Here is a 15,030-nt window from a genome sequence, read left to right as displayed (position 1 = left end):
TTATTGAATTGTAATCTCTATAATTTTATAAAAAAAATATTATCAATATTTAATTATATTCACACGAACGATTTTTGTAATTGTATCTCTTTGCCTGACAGTAAGTCATAAGTTTTAATAGATAGGATTGTATCCAATTTAAAAACTGGAAAAACATTTTTAACTTACAGTTAATTTTTACCCTCAGAACATTTATTATAGCAGAAACCTCTCTATGATAATTTGAGTTTACTCCTATACTCTCGAATATCCAATTGGTCTAACCATATAGTAATCGTTTTACATTTGGTGATTGATCATCACAAGTAGGTTTCAAGTGAACATTGTTATATGCTGCGTAGAATTACAGTCAGTTGAGTTTGTGTAATTTAATATTAAATAGCTTTTCTTTTACCATAATTTACGGAAAATGAAAGAAAAAAAACGAGAGGATAATAAAAATCTAAACGACAGAAATTAAAAAAGTGACACAGCCACCAAGTGACTTCAAAGATGAAAGCAGGAAATCTTTAATTAGAGATACGTCAATAAAAAGTGTGAGAAATGTTCCGTTATGATAACCTCACGAAGAAGAGAAACTTAAAGGTAACAAAAAAAATACAAGATGAGAAATACTCGGTCCGAGTTCTGAGTTAATTTTCCCTCTAACGTCAATAACGTAATCGGGTGATGTGTTTGATCTCTCTTTGGTTCGAAGGGGGTCTTGATCGATGGAAAAAGCTTCCGACGCCGCCGGGTACTTTTGTCAACTACTCCTTCTTTACTACTTTATCTTCTTTCCTCTTTTCTTCACAACCCAGCCTCTTGACTTTACTTGCAACGTATATAACTTTCAAAACATTTCTGTTTGCTGATTTTACGATGACCAAGTTGAAATGAGTTCGAATTATGAAAAGTCTTTGAGGTTTGAAATAGCCGAGTGATGGAAAAGTTTTTCAAATGATTTCAAAGTATTTTTTTTTCTTTTCCATTCGAGAAATATTCAAAATGACTTTTTTGTAAAAATAATTTTTAAATCAAAGATAAAGTACCATCAATTTATTTGTAATATTAACTACATTTGTAAACATTTTCAACTTTTATTGTTGAATATTTTTTTCTAATGGTAAATAAATTTCATCACACCGTTGGATAGTATTTTAAGATTGAATAAATAATGTAAAAAAGTTTTTGCATTATGATGAGTTTAAATTATGGTAAGTAAACGTTTCAATTTTTACGCTCTGTTATATCTCTAATGTGGCGTAATTTTTTAAATATTTTTGATCAAAAAAATTAGCAACGATTTAAATGACTTACAATTTTATCTCTATCAAAAAGTCACATTTTTTAAAATTCGGTAGGAATGAGAATAAATAAACTTTGATTCATAGGAGGAAAATGTAAGTTAGTTACAGATGCAATAGTCCAATAATTGAGTAGAACATGAAGAATACAAAGTGTGAAATAAACGCGAGCATTTGGTATGCAATTAATATAAATGAATGATTTATATACTACATTCAGTCTTAAAACATAATATTTAAATGATTTGTGATTTTGTAAAAGTTTTTAATAATGGTTTTAGAAACAAATTGATATCAAGTAATATGTAGAGAATGAATTACAGAATCCAAAAATAAGTTGTATTTTATTAATCATTATTGGAGAACAATTGAACGAAAAAATTAATCTCGTGATTATTACACACTCATGATTGAATAGAAAATATTGAAGTAATTGTTTTCAAATAAAAATGACAAGTAAAAGCACACATAAGGGAGATAAAAAAAAATAGGGCCGGAGGTTGAAAAAGAAATGAAATGATAAAAGCAAGCAGAAAGAGGTTGGTACATCACCAACCAGAGGCGCGAGTTTAATCGACACAGTCACTTCCTCGCACCTGGAGCGCGTTATTAATAACTCTAGAGCATCATCTTCAGTGGAAAAATAATCCATTAAAAGCTCAGGCACACCGCCTGCCGGAAAAAACCACAAATAGCGTGGACCATGGTTAAAGCCGAAGTGAAAAGAAAATTGAACATCACCTCTTTGCTAAAATGTATATACATTCGTTTTCGCTGAGCAGAGAGAAATTAATCATTTTTATCCACCTTTTCGTTTTTTAATATTTTTTCCATCTCAGCGAAGAAACTAATTTGAGACTAACTGTTAATTATCAACGGGAAATTCGCCAAGCGAATAAAATAGAAAAAGAACACTTTTACAATAGTAAGAATGAAATTTTTAAATGAATTTTATACTTTTTTTCAAAAATGTGAAGTGAAAATGAAAAACGAAAGACAATATGCCATACAGTGGGAATATATAAGTAATTGTTTGTTAATTAAATGGTAATTAAGGAATTTTTTTTTACTTTTCATCAAACATCATATAAGTAATTTAAAAATGAATTTAAAAAGTATAATGAGGATAACTTACATTGCCACATTAAAAACCTAAACAGTAAACTTAACAAAAAGTTGAGACAAGTATTGCTTGGTTCTAAATAATATAAAATAAATTCTTTTTAATCATTAACAATTGTTTGATAGTTTATAAGTAAAAATCTCATTATTAATTGAGATAACTGGGCACATTGCACTAGACCAGAGACAATCAATTTCAGTACTGCGACTCATACAAAAGAATTCAAGTTCCTTTTATGGCCATTAAAATTGAAATAAATAAAAGTAAAAAAAAGCACAAAGGTAGTTGAAGATCTGATATTCTCAGCAATCGGTAAGATATGCGATAGAATCCTATTCTGGCTCTCGCCAAGACAAACGGATATAGTCAGGGTGGAGTTTATCCGATTCTTCGTGACTTATTCACGTTCTCTATTCGAATGTCCGCGTGAGATTATTGTCCGCAGCTTTTCTCATAGTCACTGCTCACGGAAGAATAAGAAAAGAAAGTTGAAGACTGAAGTAGAAGAGGAAAAAACGAAGAAGAAAAACGATCCAATCAGAAACTATAGAGCTAAAGAATTTTAGAAAGCTGGAACCTTCGATCGATTTCCATTTCGTGCGAATTTTATCGTTTAGAAAACCAGTAGAAAAATTCCAAAAATACTTTATGAGCTACATCAAGAGGTAAAAAAATTTTAAAATACCTTCTGAAACGGGTTTGAACGTGGAAGTCATGAAGGAAAACTTTTCTTTGGAAATTTGCATAATCGACATTACCAGAAAGTAGAAGTTTAATCAATAATCAATATAAAGAGAATAAACATTATATTTATTTAAATTACAAATATAAAAATTACATAGAAATTAGGTTAATTAAATTCCAATTTAATACATTTATTTCTCGTATACTAGATCAAATATATCGAAGAGGAATAACATGATTAAAAATGACAAATATAGCTTGGAAATTTTACGATTATTAAAATATATGCTGAAAATATTTCCAACTATTTCATAACTATCTACAACAAAATAAATAAACCAGATTTATATTGACTAAATAAGTTTATTCACATTAATTTTTAATGAAAATCTAACTGATTAAAAAATTAAAAAAATGCCGTGATAATAATTATAAAATGTAATTCAGAAAACTATCATCGACTTTAAACCTGCCATTGGGAATTAAAAAACTTTTAGTTAATATCATATTTATATAATATTCAAGAAGGTTATAATAATTCCCTGCGAAATATCCGGTTGAATAATTTATCTCGTATTCATTTAAGAAAGGTGATGTAAAGGAAACGATAATTATTTAACGAAAATTTGTTTAAATGTAATTACGATAATTGAAGTGATGAACTGTTCAAAGAATGAATTTTATTCGCTCAAATTCAAAATTTGTTGTTGAAGTTTTTTAGATAAAAAGATTCAAGTAAATTACAAGACATCCAAGAATTATCTATTTGGAACAATATTGAACATTGTTTTATTTTTTACAAAACTAGCGCTTATATTTTTCAGAACCATTAAAAAGTCCGTTGACAACAATGACAACTTGATTTAAGTCAAAAGTTGTCAAGATCCAAATCTTTAAAGTTTTAAGTTCATTCTTTGCAACATGAATTGAAATTGAAGAAGTTGAACCTTTTCTCTTTAGATCCTTCACATATTTCTTAAGTTTAGAAATTATTTCTAGCTTAAAGGTTTGAAAATTCACATTTTATAGAAGATATTAAACAGATTAAAAAATTGGTCGTAGAACAAAAATTTCAATAAAGTTGGAAAGATTTTGTTCCAGAAGACTTTTATGTAACACTGAATTGTTAATTTTTGAAGAAGAATAACAAAAAATCAAAGAAATATCTGAGAGTCATTTTTTTAAGCATTTTTTAAATGAGATTGTATTATTTTATCCCAAGTTTTATAGATAAGCTAAAGATTTAAAAAATTGTTATATTGAAGTGAATGAACAAATATACACAATTAAAATAGCAGTATTATCTCAATTTTTAACCTGAGACTCATAAAATATGTTCTCATGATCCAAAGTATACTGCAGAGAATTACATTATATCGTAAAGAGAAGCGCTTTACACTGCAGAGTACTATTTTTCTAGAAAAAATTATTCGAACGACTCTTTGGAGAGATAGTTTTGTAGATGTGGGTCAACGAGTCTGAAAAATGTTCAAAGAAGGAATTCACGAAAGATATACCACCACGTGAATCTTAACTTGCCAATTTCCTTGCTATCTCTTCATTAAAACTTGTATTTTTATTATATTTGGACCTAGAGCACCATAAAAAGAAGGATAAAAGGTGAGTAGAAAAATACATAAACCAGATTTACTTCATGTGTCAGAAAAGTGTACCTCTAGCTTTTCGACATGGTTTGATAAAATTTCTAACTCCAAGAACCACATTGACTTGCACTAACAGATAAAAGAAAGAAAGCAAAACAAAGAAAATGAAATCACTATTCTAGACACGTCGAAAGTAATTCTAACTATGAAATAAATTTTTGAAAATCCTTTAAGGAAATTATTCATCTAAATAATATTAATTCCATACCAACATTATCTTGAGTACATTTTTAAATCTTATCAGCGTAATCAAATTCAACGACTTTGATGTGGAAATATGCAATATTCTGAGGGGAAAAATTCTGGCTGATTGATTATCAGCTATAATCATCTTCAAGTAAGTGATGAGAAAATTACAAGAGCACTTTTTTCACATCTGGTTCTCACTGACATCAAATTTTCTTACCGAATCCCACTTGAGGCGACATTACCTCTTGGCATTCCAATTTGCATAAAGAGTAGGGTAGAATAGCGTATATACGATACTCTTATCGTATAAGTTATGTGTTCCAACTACCCAACACATTTAGTGTTGCTGGAAACCACAGGAACCATCGTCATAAAAAACGGTAATTGCTTATCGACTCATTGATTTCCCAGATGCGTATACAAGCATAAAACAATAAGTTTTTTTTAACGCTCCGTTAAGTGTATAATTTCAAGTTTTATGTAACGAACGAAATTCATGATTAATACTATCTAATAAATGAATGCAGTAGTTAGTATTTTACAATGTGTGTTTTGCAAATAAATTGAGGTTTTATTTTTACTATCTAGAATTGTGGGAATAAAAATATGAGTGAAATAAAAAGTTATGACAAAATTATTTGTCAGGAATATTTCATGTTTGAATGTAGAAAAACATTTTTCTGAAACTTTGAAAAAAATTTTGTGAAAATATTTGTGAAATTTTTCTGTTGTATTTTTGAAGTTATGTGAAAATTTGTCTTCTATACAGTATAGAATGTTGCTTACTTTTCTAAGAGATTCGTTTTTTCTCATTTTTCCGAAGTTATTCTTGATCGAAATAAATTCTTTTGAGTCTCTCACTGGAAGTCTGATATAATGAACTTATTTGTCACATTTGTCAAAACAAGTTAAATAATTTTCAATTGTCCAATACTTTTTACAAATTAATCAGTGGAAATTACTGAATGTCATGTTTGCACCAATCTTATCCTTACTACTGTAAACAATGAATATTTAATAATTTTCTTTTAGACAGTTTTTGTAAAAAACATTCATTATTACAACTCATTTTTTAAATGATTTATTACAAATTAAATTCATCATTATTTAATATAAAAAACATGCAATTCACCCTTGATTAACTATAACTCATTCTTTATTTATTCAATGAACTATTCTCTCAGTAATGACTTCAAAGATGTATTCGTTAAGAAAAAGTTACAAAACGTAACAATGGAAATAACTTTACACAAACAGTAAATAAAAAAATATTCAAAGTTCGAAAAAAAATTATTTTTTGTTTTAAAAGAAGATTTGTATACAAAAACTTATTTCAAGTATTTTTGAATTCTCTTTTTCAACACGACTCGCTGCGGAATCTTGAAGTCATTTTCTTTTATTCATTCTAATAATCTTTTTTCACGAATATCATAAACTCATAGATAAAACTTTCTTTGAATTAATCCTGAAATGAAGGTGCTGGTAACGGAAGATAAAGTGCAATAGAATATTTCAGTTGACTACATATATATGAAATTCTAGAAAACAAAACAGAACTTGGATATGATATAAATGATCCTGTCTACGTTAGTATACTTTGTCTGATTCTCTTGCTTTTACACTCGTTCAATCTCCCTTCCTCTGAGCTTTACTTCCCTCAATCTCCGACTGTCATGTTCCGCCGTTTGCCATTTACATATCTGTATTATTCAAGCACAACCGTTATTCAATTTCTATCTAAGTTAGGAATGCATTATTGTTTTAACACTGTTGTTAGTAGATCTGTGAAAGACCCTATGGATTTTCTACACAACATGTTAAGAGAAAAAGAGAGGGGAAGTCAAATGCTTGTATTAATATACTCAAGTTCATCAAAATGTCTAACATTGCATGATAGAAATAATATTATTTTTCAGACTAGCGACAATGTAGAAATTTCATTAAGATTTACATTTAAATATTATCCATGATTGAAGTAGCGTTTGTTAAACTGTTTGGCTGTGAATAAATTCAATGAAGCTGTAAACAAAGCCATTACCGTAACAAAATAGACTAAGAATTTACAACATTTTCTAAAGATATTTTAGAATATGTATATTCTTCATAAATTACGTTATAAACTTTCTATTGTTGAACATTGGATAAGAGTTTAGTTTCTAATTAATCAATTATCTGCTACATTTTATGATACTTTTAATATTTCATGAATTTAAAAGAAAAAGTAAATTAATAAAAATGAAGTATCTAATATCTTCTACTAATAAAAAAGAATTACGTAATTCCATAAAATTCTTTTCCTCTAGTCATAATTTTATTAAGATAAAAAGTTGTTTGAGTTTATTTAGAATAAAGCACTTACGTGGCTTCTGTAACGATTTATAAATTTAAAAACATCTGTCTGCCTCGGGAAATATTGAAGAATTCACTTAAAAACATCCCTGTTTGAAAATCCATTGTACTTCATTTATTATTTAACCGTTCGAATATTATACAAAACTTCTATTTTATATATTAAAAATAAAAATAAACACAATAATAATAGAAACATATTCCAAATATATTATGTCTTTGTGACAGGAAATATATTCTCGTTTATATTCCTCGTGAAAATAAGGTGAAAAAGAAAAGTGAAAGAGACATCGCGTTGAGAGCGTGATTTAATTTCACACAGACATATTTTACTTCAACTAAGTCGTTTCAGAATTTTTACGACGACCTGAGTTTACTTAACAAAGATGCAATGTAGATCTAGATCATTTCGTTTATTCATGTCATTTTTGTTTACAAAAAATTTGAATGTCTCTGTAGTGCAAGGCCGTACAATTTTCAACTTTTCTTCAAAACAAGAATGTGTCTACAAAAATTTAATATGACCTAATTTTAATAAAATTTTACACGTTAATTTATTTTTGTAAATAAATCGATCAATAATATTTCTACAAATTTATTTCATCCTATACTGAGAAAAATTTTTTTTACATTTTACTGAGCGTCCCAGTAAATTTTATTGGGACACTAGTAATGCGGTACCACATGCGCGCGCGTAGTAAAATTTACCGAGCAACCTAGTAAAAATTCTTCGGTAACAAATTTTTCTCAGTGTAGTTATTTAAATCTCCCTTTTCACTCTTTCCATTTATGATATGATAAGTTAAAATAAAAAATTTCTGATGAAACATTTTTAAAGCAAAGATAATAAGCTTTAAAATGCATTTCTAGTCATTGAAGTTCAATAAATTTATTTGTTACTCAAATAAAATATCCTCAACATCACGAAAATAAAAAAAATTTCATTTACTTTACCTTTATTTTTCTTCGTTTAATAAATTATCATTAAAGAAATTATTGTACTACTTTCAATTTGAATCAATATAAAAATAATTTTCTCACAACTTCAATGAAATTACCACATATTTTATACCTTGACATATGACAAGAATAAAATCACATATAAAATTGGTTCGTCAGATAAAGTTAAGAAAACGATTCGACTACTTGCGAAAATAGTAGTTTGATCGAAAGAAGCTGACAACGTGCTGTTTGTTTTATAGGTAAATTGGATAGGTTTTGAAAACGATTACACTATAAAAATTGGAAAAAGAAGTTTGAAAAATACAAGAAAAAAGCTTAGGTGATAATGTGGAATGCAGACATATGGTGTGATTGGTTAGAAGAAGAATCCTCATTCTAAATTTCAACGTTATTTCAAGTTAAGATCTAGGATTCGAATCTTAGTGATACCAAGATAAAAAATTGCCAACATTCATTCTCGAGAATAGATTTTCAAATTACATTACATCTATCAGACAGGATGTTATTTAACTTTTCAATAATAAAAAATTATTTATTTTATCATATTTATTAATAAAAATAAAGAACAATTGTAGAATAAACAATAATTGATTTATTTATAAAATATTGCATACCTACTTGTAGGTATTAGAAAGAGATAACTAATAAAAAAATATCTGCAGTATATCTTTTTACCAATAAAATATATTTCCTTTTTATACGAGTTAGTTTCTCAATAAAGCTTGTATCAAGTTTTATTGGCAAGCTTAAAACATGTTATATTTCTTTGATTAACAAGTCAAAGGAATTTATTGCAAATCTTTAATATTTGCTATTTCACCTCCAAATAAATATTTAACGACTCTGTTGCAGAGTACTATTTCGTTGATATTACAAGTTGCTGCAATCCAACAACAAGGCGTAAAAGAGACATTTCCTCTAAAATGGGTTCTAAATTGCCACGCTAAAGATACAACTAAGAATAGAGGAATATAAAAGTAAAAAAGAACTTGGTTGAAAGTAAAACAGGCCACTGAGAAATAGATAGGTGGAAAGGATGTAAAACAGCTATTATGTTACGTGGATTAAAGTTTACGAGAAGTGCCCAACCTCACATGTCAGGTCGTCCTACTTCCGTTTCATCTTTGCTTCATGTAATTTTCACGAAGCATAAATGACATAGGAAATTTATGTAAAAGGCGTTCTTAACATCGTTTATCTTGGCAATTCATTGTGTTATAAAAGTGTATGTAGAACCACTAATTTTATATTTGATCGTTTGTAGAAAGCTTCTTAATGAAAACCGATAGTATGAATAAAAGTTAAATCATTATATCAAATAAATATCAAAATTTATACATTTTTGATAATCATACAATAAAGAGATCATTCAGATAAAATAACAATTAAATTTATTACGGACTTATTTTTTTGATAAATAAAAATATTTTTATTTTTCTTTACAGGAAAAAAAAATTGTAAAAATACTTATATCAATTGCTACCAATAAGAAGCTGCGACAATTCTTCTAACAACTGAATATATTCTGTTAATAGAGGCAAAAGTAAGATTATGGATTGATTTTTGTTTTTACTCAATCACATTTCATTCTGTTAAATTATTACCAACCATTACTTCTGGAAGTTGTTGTTTATTGCCAAAAAGTTATTTTTCAATATATTGGTGGTTTAGTCAGTGAAAAACGCAGCTTAATCGTAAAATAATAAACGAATGGACCATATTAAAGACTAGACTGTAATCCTACTTTCCCTTAACAATCCTTTCTCCTGTAACAGTTTTTTGTAAGCTATTATTTAGCTTATTTTGTTGTCTGTTTGTTGAAAACCTTACAAGTCAATTGGGAATGAACTTTTATCTAAGCAGATTAAAATTCTGCACACATACATAAATCTGATGATAACACACTAGTTCAAGTAAATGCTTTTGCTTTAAATAATTTTTTATTATTTCATAAATAGTTACTTAACATATTTTCCTCTATCGTAAATTTACTCTTTACAAATAGCAAAACTGATTCAATTAACTAAAACAATACATACTGAAATTGAAGTGAAATTCCGCTTATGCACTATTACTTCAAACTGATATTCAATGTATTTTTTTAGTAAAAAAATATTCAAAATCATAAAAAATGCCTGTCCGAAAATAAAACGGAGTCATAATTGGGCTAGTATTGACCATCAAATGGAGTCAGTATCCAGCCAGGACTCGTTCATTAAAAATTTTAAAAATCATATATACGTTATTTTTATAAACTGGAATTTGTCAAAAAAGAATAATTCTGCTAAGAGAATATTCGAAACAAAGTAGGACTCAAAATAATAATTTCTTTAAAAGATGTCTACTTATCTGTCTATTCGTGTGCATATAACTCGAAAATGTCTAAATTGATAGCAATCAATTTTTCATTGCATAACAAATAGTTTGACTCAAAAACATAGGCAAGTTTCACTCTGATGGGTTGAGTAAATTTAACCTGACAACTTAAGGATGCTGTGCGGTTTTATATAAATCCAGGATCATAATTATCTGGCGATTGACAGCTGAATTAATACTCACACAACTGTAATTATGGATGATCTTTCTAAGTCTAAATTAGAATTTAGAAGTGCTGTGTTATCAATCAAATTTAGTGTTACTATTTATTATTTTATTTTCCATTGATAGAATAAACCTCACATGAACGCAACTGAATTGTCAGTCTCATAAAATAAATAAAATGAAGGATTATAATTAATCAAAATATCCAGTAGAATAATTGCTAAATTACAAAGTAGATCTGGGTGCGATTATCTGTCCACACTAATAACTTTCCATTTAGAAGTCCAAATTAATTTTTTTTAATTTCCAAGGCTTTTAGTAAATAATAATTTTTGATAAAAAAAAAAACACTGAGTTGAATTTAACAAACACTTAATTAGCTCTTTATTATGCATATATCGTACAGAACTCTATGAATGGAAAAATATTATTTCATCAAAAAATCAAAAAACTATACACTCAATGCACTTTGATAGTGTAAAAATAATTAAATATAATTTAAATTAAATAACAAAATTTTTTCCACTATATTTAAACAACGAACTTGTTAAAAAATTTCATAAACTGTTATCCTATCTTCTTCTCAATTTATTTTGTAATATAATTCTAAAATATGAAAATTCGAATGACTAAAATGAGCAATCGAACACAAGAGTAAGTTGAATATGAAGTGTCAATGTTAAATATTCTCGTCAAGCTTTGCATTGGGATTCTTCATGTCGTCGCTCAATTAATGTGGGGCTTGTGACAAAATCATAGTGGGCATTGGTTGGTTTGTCTGGCATGCACATCGAATATGTAGCGGCATATACGTGACACAGCGTATGACGAGAAAGGGTAGAAATACGAGGGAGTGATGGTGTCGCGACGGACCACGCAATTAATGTCAATCAATGCGTCACAGGAATCGGCTTAAAACGCAACAAGTTGAATTTTTCTACCTAATCCGCCTAGACAGAACGTATATTTCATGTTTCAGAGAGCATGGGTGTATGGTTCCAGTGGTCTTTAATTAAATTGCCTTGCATTTCCGCCTGTCTCGCTTTCTCTCCCTTTTACTCCTGTACTAGCGTTCTCTTTACAGTAAAACGCCTGGAACACTACAGATTCGTAAAATGAATTCTAGATACTAGTATTCGTTACACGCACCTGCGACCCAAAACGTCATCACTAGGATTTAAATTTATTATTTAACAGAAAGAATTATGTGAAATTTTTTTACTAAGCTAAATTATGATGATTTATAAGAGAATAAAAAAGACGTAATAATTTTTAAAAATGCATTTATAATATATGGAAAAAAGTTCCTTCAAAAAGATATTTCAATTTTTCATCTATAAAAAATTTAAAATTAATTTCAAATAAAATAAAGGGATTTTTGTATTTATTCAATAGTCATTTTCTATATTTGTAAATATAAATATTTAGGGTACATATATGTACCGTATAAATAACCGAAAAATAAAATAAATATTTAAAGTGAAAATAAAGTGGAATTGTACAACAGAATTTAAAGTTACTAAGGTTGATGGAAAACACGATGGATAAACAGGGCAGTTATTCATACATAAATTAGAAGCGCAAAGTGAATACCGTCAGGAGGAAGGCGTTTAATTAAATTTTGTGTCATGATATATGTTACAATTATTACACCCAACTACCTTCCCGTCTAAACTTACTGAGAATGAAATCATGTCTTTATAAATATTTTTTACTTACTTCTTATAAAAAAAAATTAATTTTTATTTCTTCTCCATTTTTATTAATAGAGCTTTAATTAAGAAAATATTTCAATTTCCATTTCTTAAATTCTAATTACAGCAAAATAATATTCAATCAATCATAAATATACTGAACAAAACTGATTTATATAATTTCAAGAAGCTGAAGGCCTTCGGGCAATGGCTGGCTGCACACCTCTGGTTGCAGTCACCACAATAAAATAATAATAATAATATAACTTCAATTTAAGAAGTTAATGATAGACAGCCGTTTATGTCAATTTACCAATTGAAAAACGATCTCTTTATCATGAACCATTGTAATATGTATACATTAATAAAGAATATAGAGAATGGGACTTTGTCCTATATACATCCATATGAATTCAGAAATTGACTTAACTCATCTAAAATTAATGTTCTATTCAAATTCATTGCAACTGTTTCCTAACAACTTTACTAAAACTTGAATTTACTGTAGAATTCGACAGCTGCGTTGATAATAATTTCAACATTAATGATATCTCTCAGCTATTTCTATTTCAAATCAATTTCTCGTGCATTTGTAATACTTGACATAACTAAGATATTTTACGTTAATTCATAATTTTTCATCTTTTATATTTATTTAAAACTTAAAATAGTCTTTTAATATTCTGTTCATCTATTATGACTTTACGAGAACATAAAAAATATCCAATAAACTCAACTCAACCACTTAGACGCAGTCGTTAACCGATGCTAAGAGGTACTAACGATCTCCCCTGTTCTACAAGTGCAAACAAACTTTCTTCTCCCTTAGAAACTAAAAACTAAGGAGGATAGTCAATAGATCGTTCCTCAACTATTTACTCTAGCCTAAGTTTTTTAATATTTAACTCAATTTGCTAAAGTTCAAGTATTGATGGTGGTTAATATTTACTACAAACTCAAGTGTTCGTTGGTTAATTAAAAACATAATAAAACTAAATATAAATCAAAGAGACTTACCACCTAGATCAGTGAAGAATATTTCCTGGAGGGCGAGAAATTCCTCTTCGACAGGTATATCTTTTCGACCAAAACAATCATTCTCTGGCCACACCTCTCTAAAAAAACAAATACTTATGAGTTCATGTAACAATTTTTCCAAATTTTTATATAATAAAATATGTAAGTATACTTAACACTTTAGAAAATTTATTATCAAAATTCATTCTTTATTATAAGTACTAAGATAATAATTTAAAGATTTCAACAAAAGTTGATCTTGAATCATAAATATTCAATTTAAATTCAAATGATTAAACTTACAAATTTCTCCTGAAGAATATTCTCCTTTATTTCTAGTCTAGAAATATTATCAAACTATGCAATGTCTAAAATTAACTTATTTTTATAAGTTAATTGTCTAATTGCATAGAACTTACTTTTAATTTTCTACACTTTTACTTGAGACAATTCCTTAATTACAAGGAAAATTGAGTTAATAAATATTTCAGTGTAGCTTTAGAAGAATTAGGATGGTAAAAAAATTATTCAATTTTATTCATTGAATTTTCAGTATTGAACTTCAATACGTTTTATAAAAAGATATACAGGTCAAATAAAAGTACAATTTAATTTTTATGAAAGTAAAGTCAATATTCTTTGAAAAAGTTTTAGTGAATGTAAAACGTTTGACACATCTTGGCCAATTCAATAAGCACAGAAACATTGTCCAGAACATAGCAAACTCTAGTTAAATAGCAAGTGAAAAACAGCTTGATCTGAATATATAGCAAGACGACATGAATAGAGATCCAGAGCTACGTTATTCTCGTTATTTTAAGTCCTGTGACAATGAAGCTCTTTTCAACTTCCTTTTTCCTTATCTTTCCTCTCAGAATGTCTTTCGACTTTATCATTATGATGTACGATAGACTTCTTTTTATAGCTTTTTTTAAATGAAAAGTAAGAATATAATTAATTATAGATTAAATATGACTTGTAAATAATTCTTCATTCCTTAATCCTAAGTGTTTACTTTTTAATTAGATGCAATTTATTTTTTTATATAAATCTAAGTAATACCTTAAGCGGATTAATATTCACTTCTCTATCAGTGAAAAATATCTGGATGTTCATTTTGAGATATTACGAAAATTACAAGATACAGAAAACTTTCTACTTAGGAAAAATATATTTTAGATTATCTTAATATAAATAAAAAAGAATAGGAATGATTTGTCATTTATCTTGCAGATATATCTCTGCTTGTCAGTTTCATAATATACCAGTGTTTGTAAGAGAAAGCTTGAAAAACTGAAAGTCTTATGATTTTTCAATAAAACCTAGTAAAAATCTTATGAAGAAAATACTTATAGCTTTAAACTGATTCTTAGACAATCGCTGAGCGTTTATGTTTTTCAAAGTTACAAAAGTTCAAAGTCCAAAGTGAGTTATTCGCTTCAAACATTTATAAATCAGCAAAGCCAATGTAAGAATTGCCAGGATGAACAATCAAGTGACCTTTAGCCTAACGTTTGGTT

At 27.8% G+C, this 15,030-nt stretch overlaps 1 protein-coding gene across 2 annotated transcripts in view; it reads right to left on the bottom strand.

Annotated features, from left to right (window-relative positions):
• LOC118064393 (circadian regulator timeout) overlaps window positions 1–15,030 on the bottom strand; it is a 138,781-nt gene that overhangs the window by 113,231 nt on the left and 10,520 nt on the right. For both annotated transcript variants that reach the window (XM_035078946.1, XM_035078947.1), the window contains exon 13: window positions 13,511–13,608. In XM_035078946.1, the coding sequence (XP_034934837.1) occupies window positions 13,511–13,608 (98 nt within the window). The remainder of the gene's footprint in view (window positions 1–13,510; window positions 13,609–15,030) is intronic.

This window comes from Chelonus insularis, unplaced genomic scaffold (assembly GCF_013357705.1).
Source record: "Chelonus insularis isolate UGA/USDA-ARS -01 unplaced genomic scaffold, ASM1335770v1 contig_17_pilon, whole genome shotgun sequence".
Classification (NCBI taxonomy): Eukaryota; Metazoa; Arthropoda; class Insecta; order Hymenoptera; family Braconidae; genus Chelonus; species Chelonus insularis.
The sequence above is the reverse complement of the archived record's forward strand: the minus strand, read 5'-3'. Positions and strand labels throughout refer to the sequence as shown.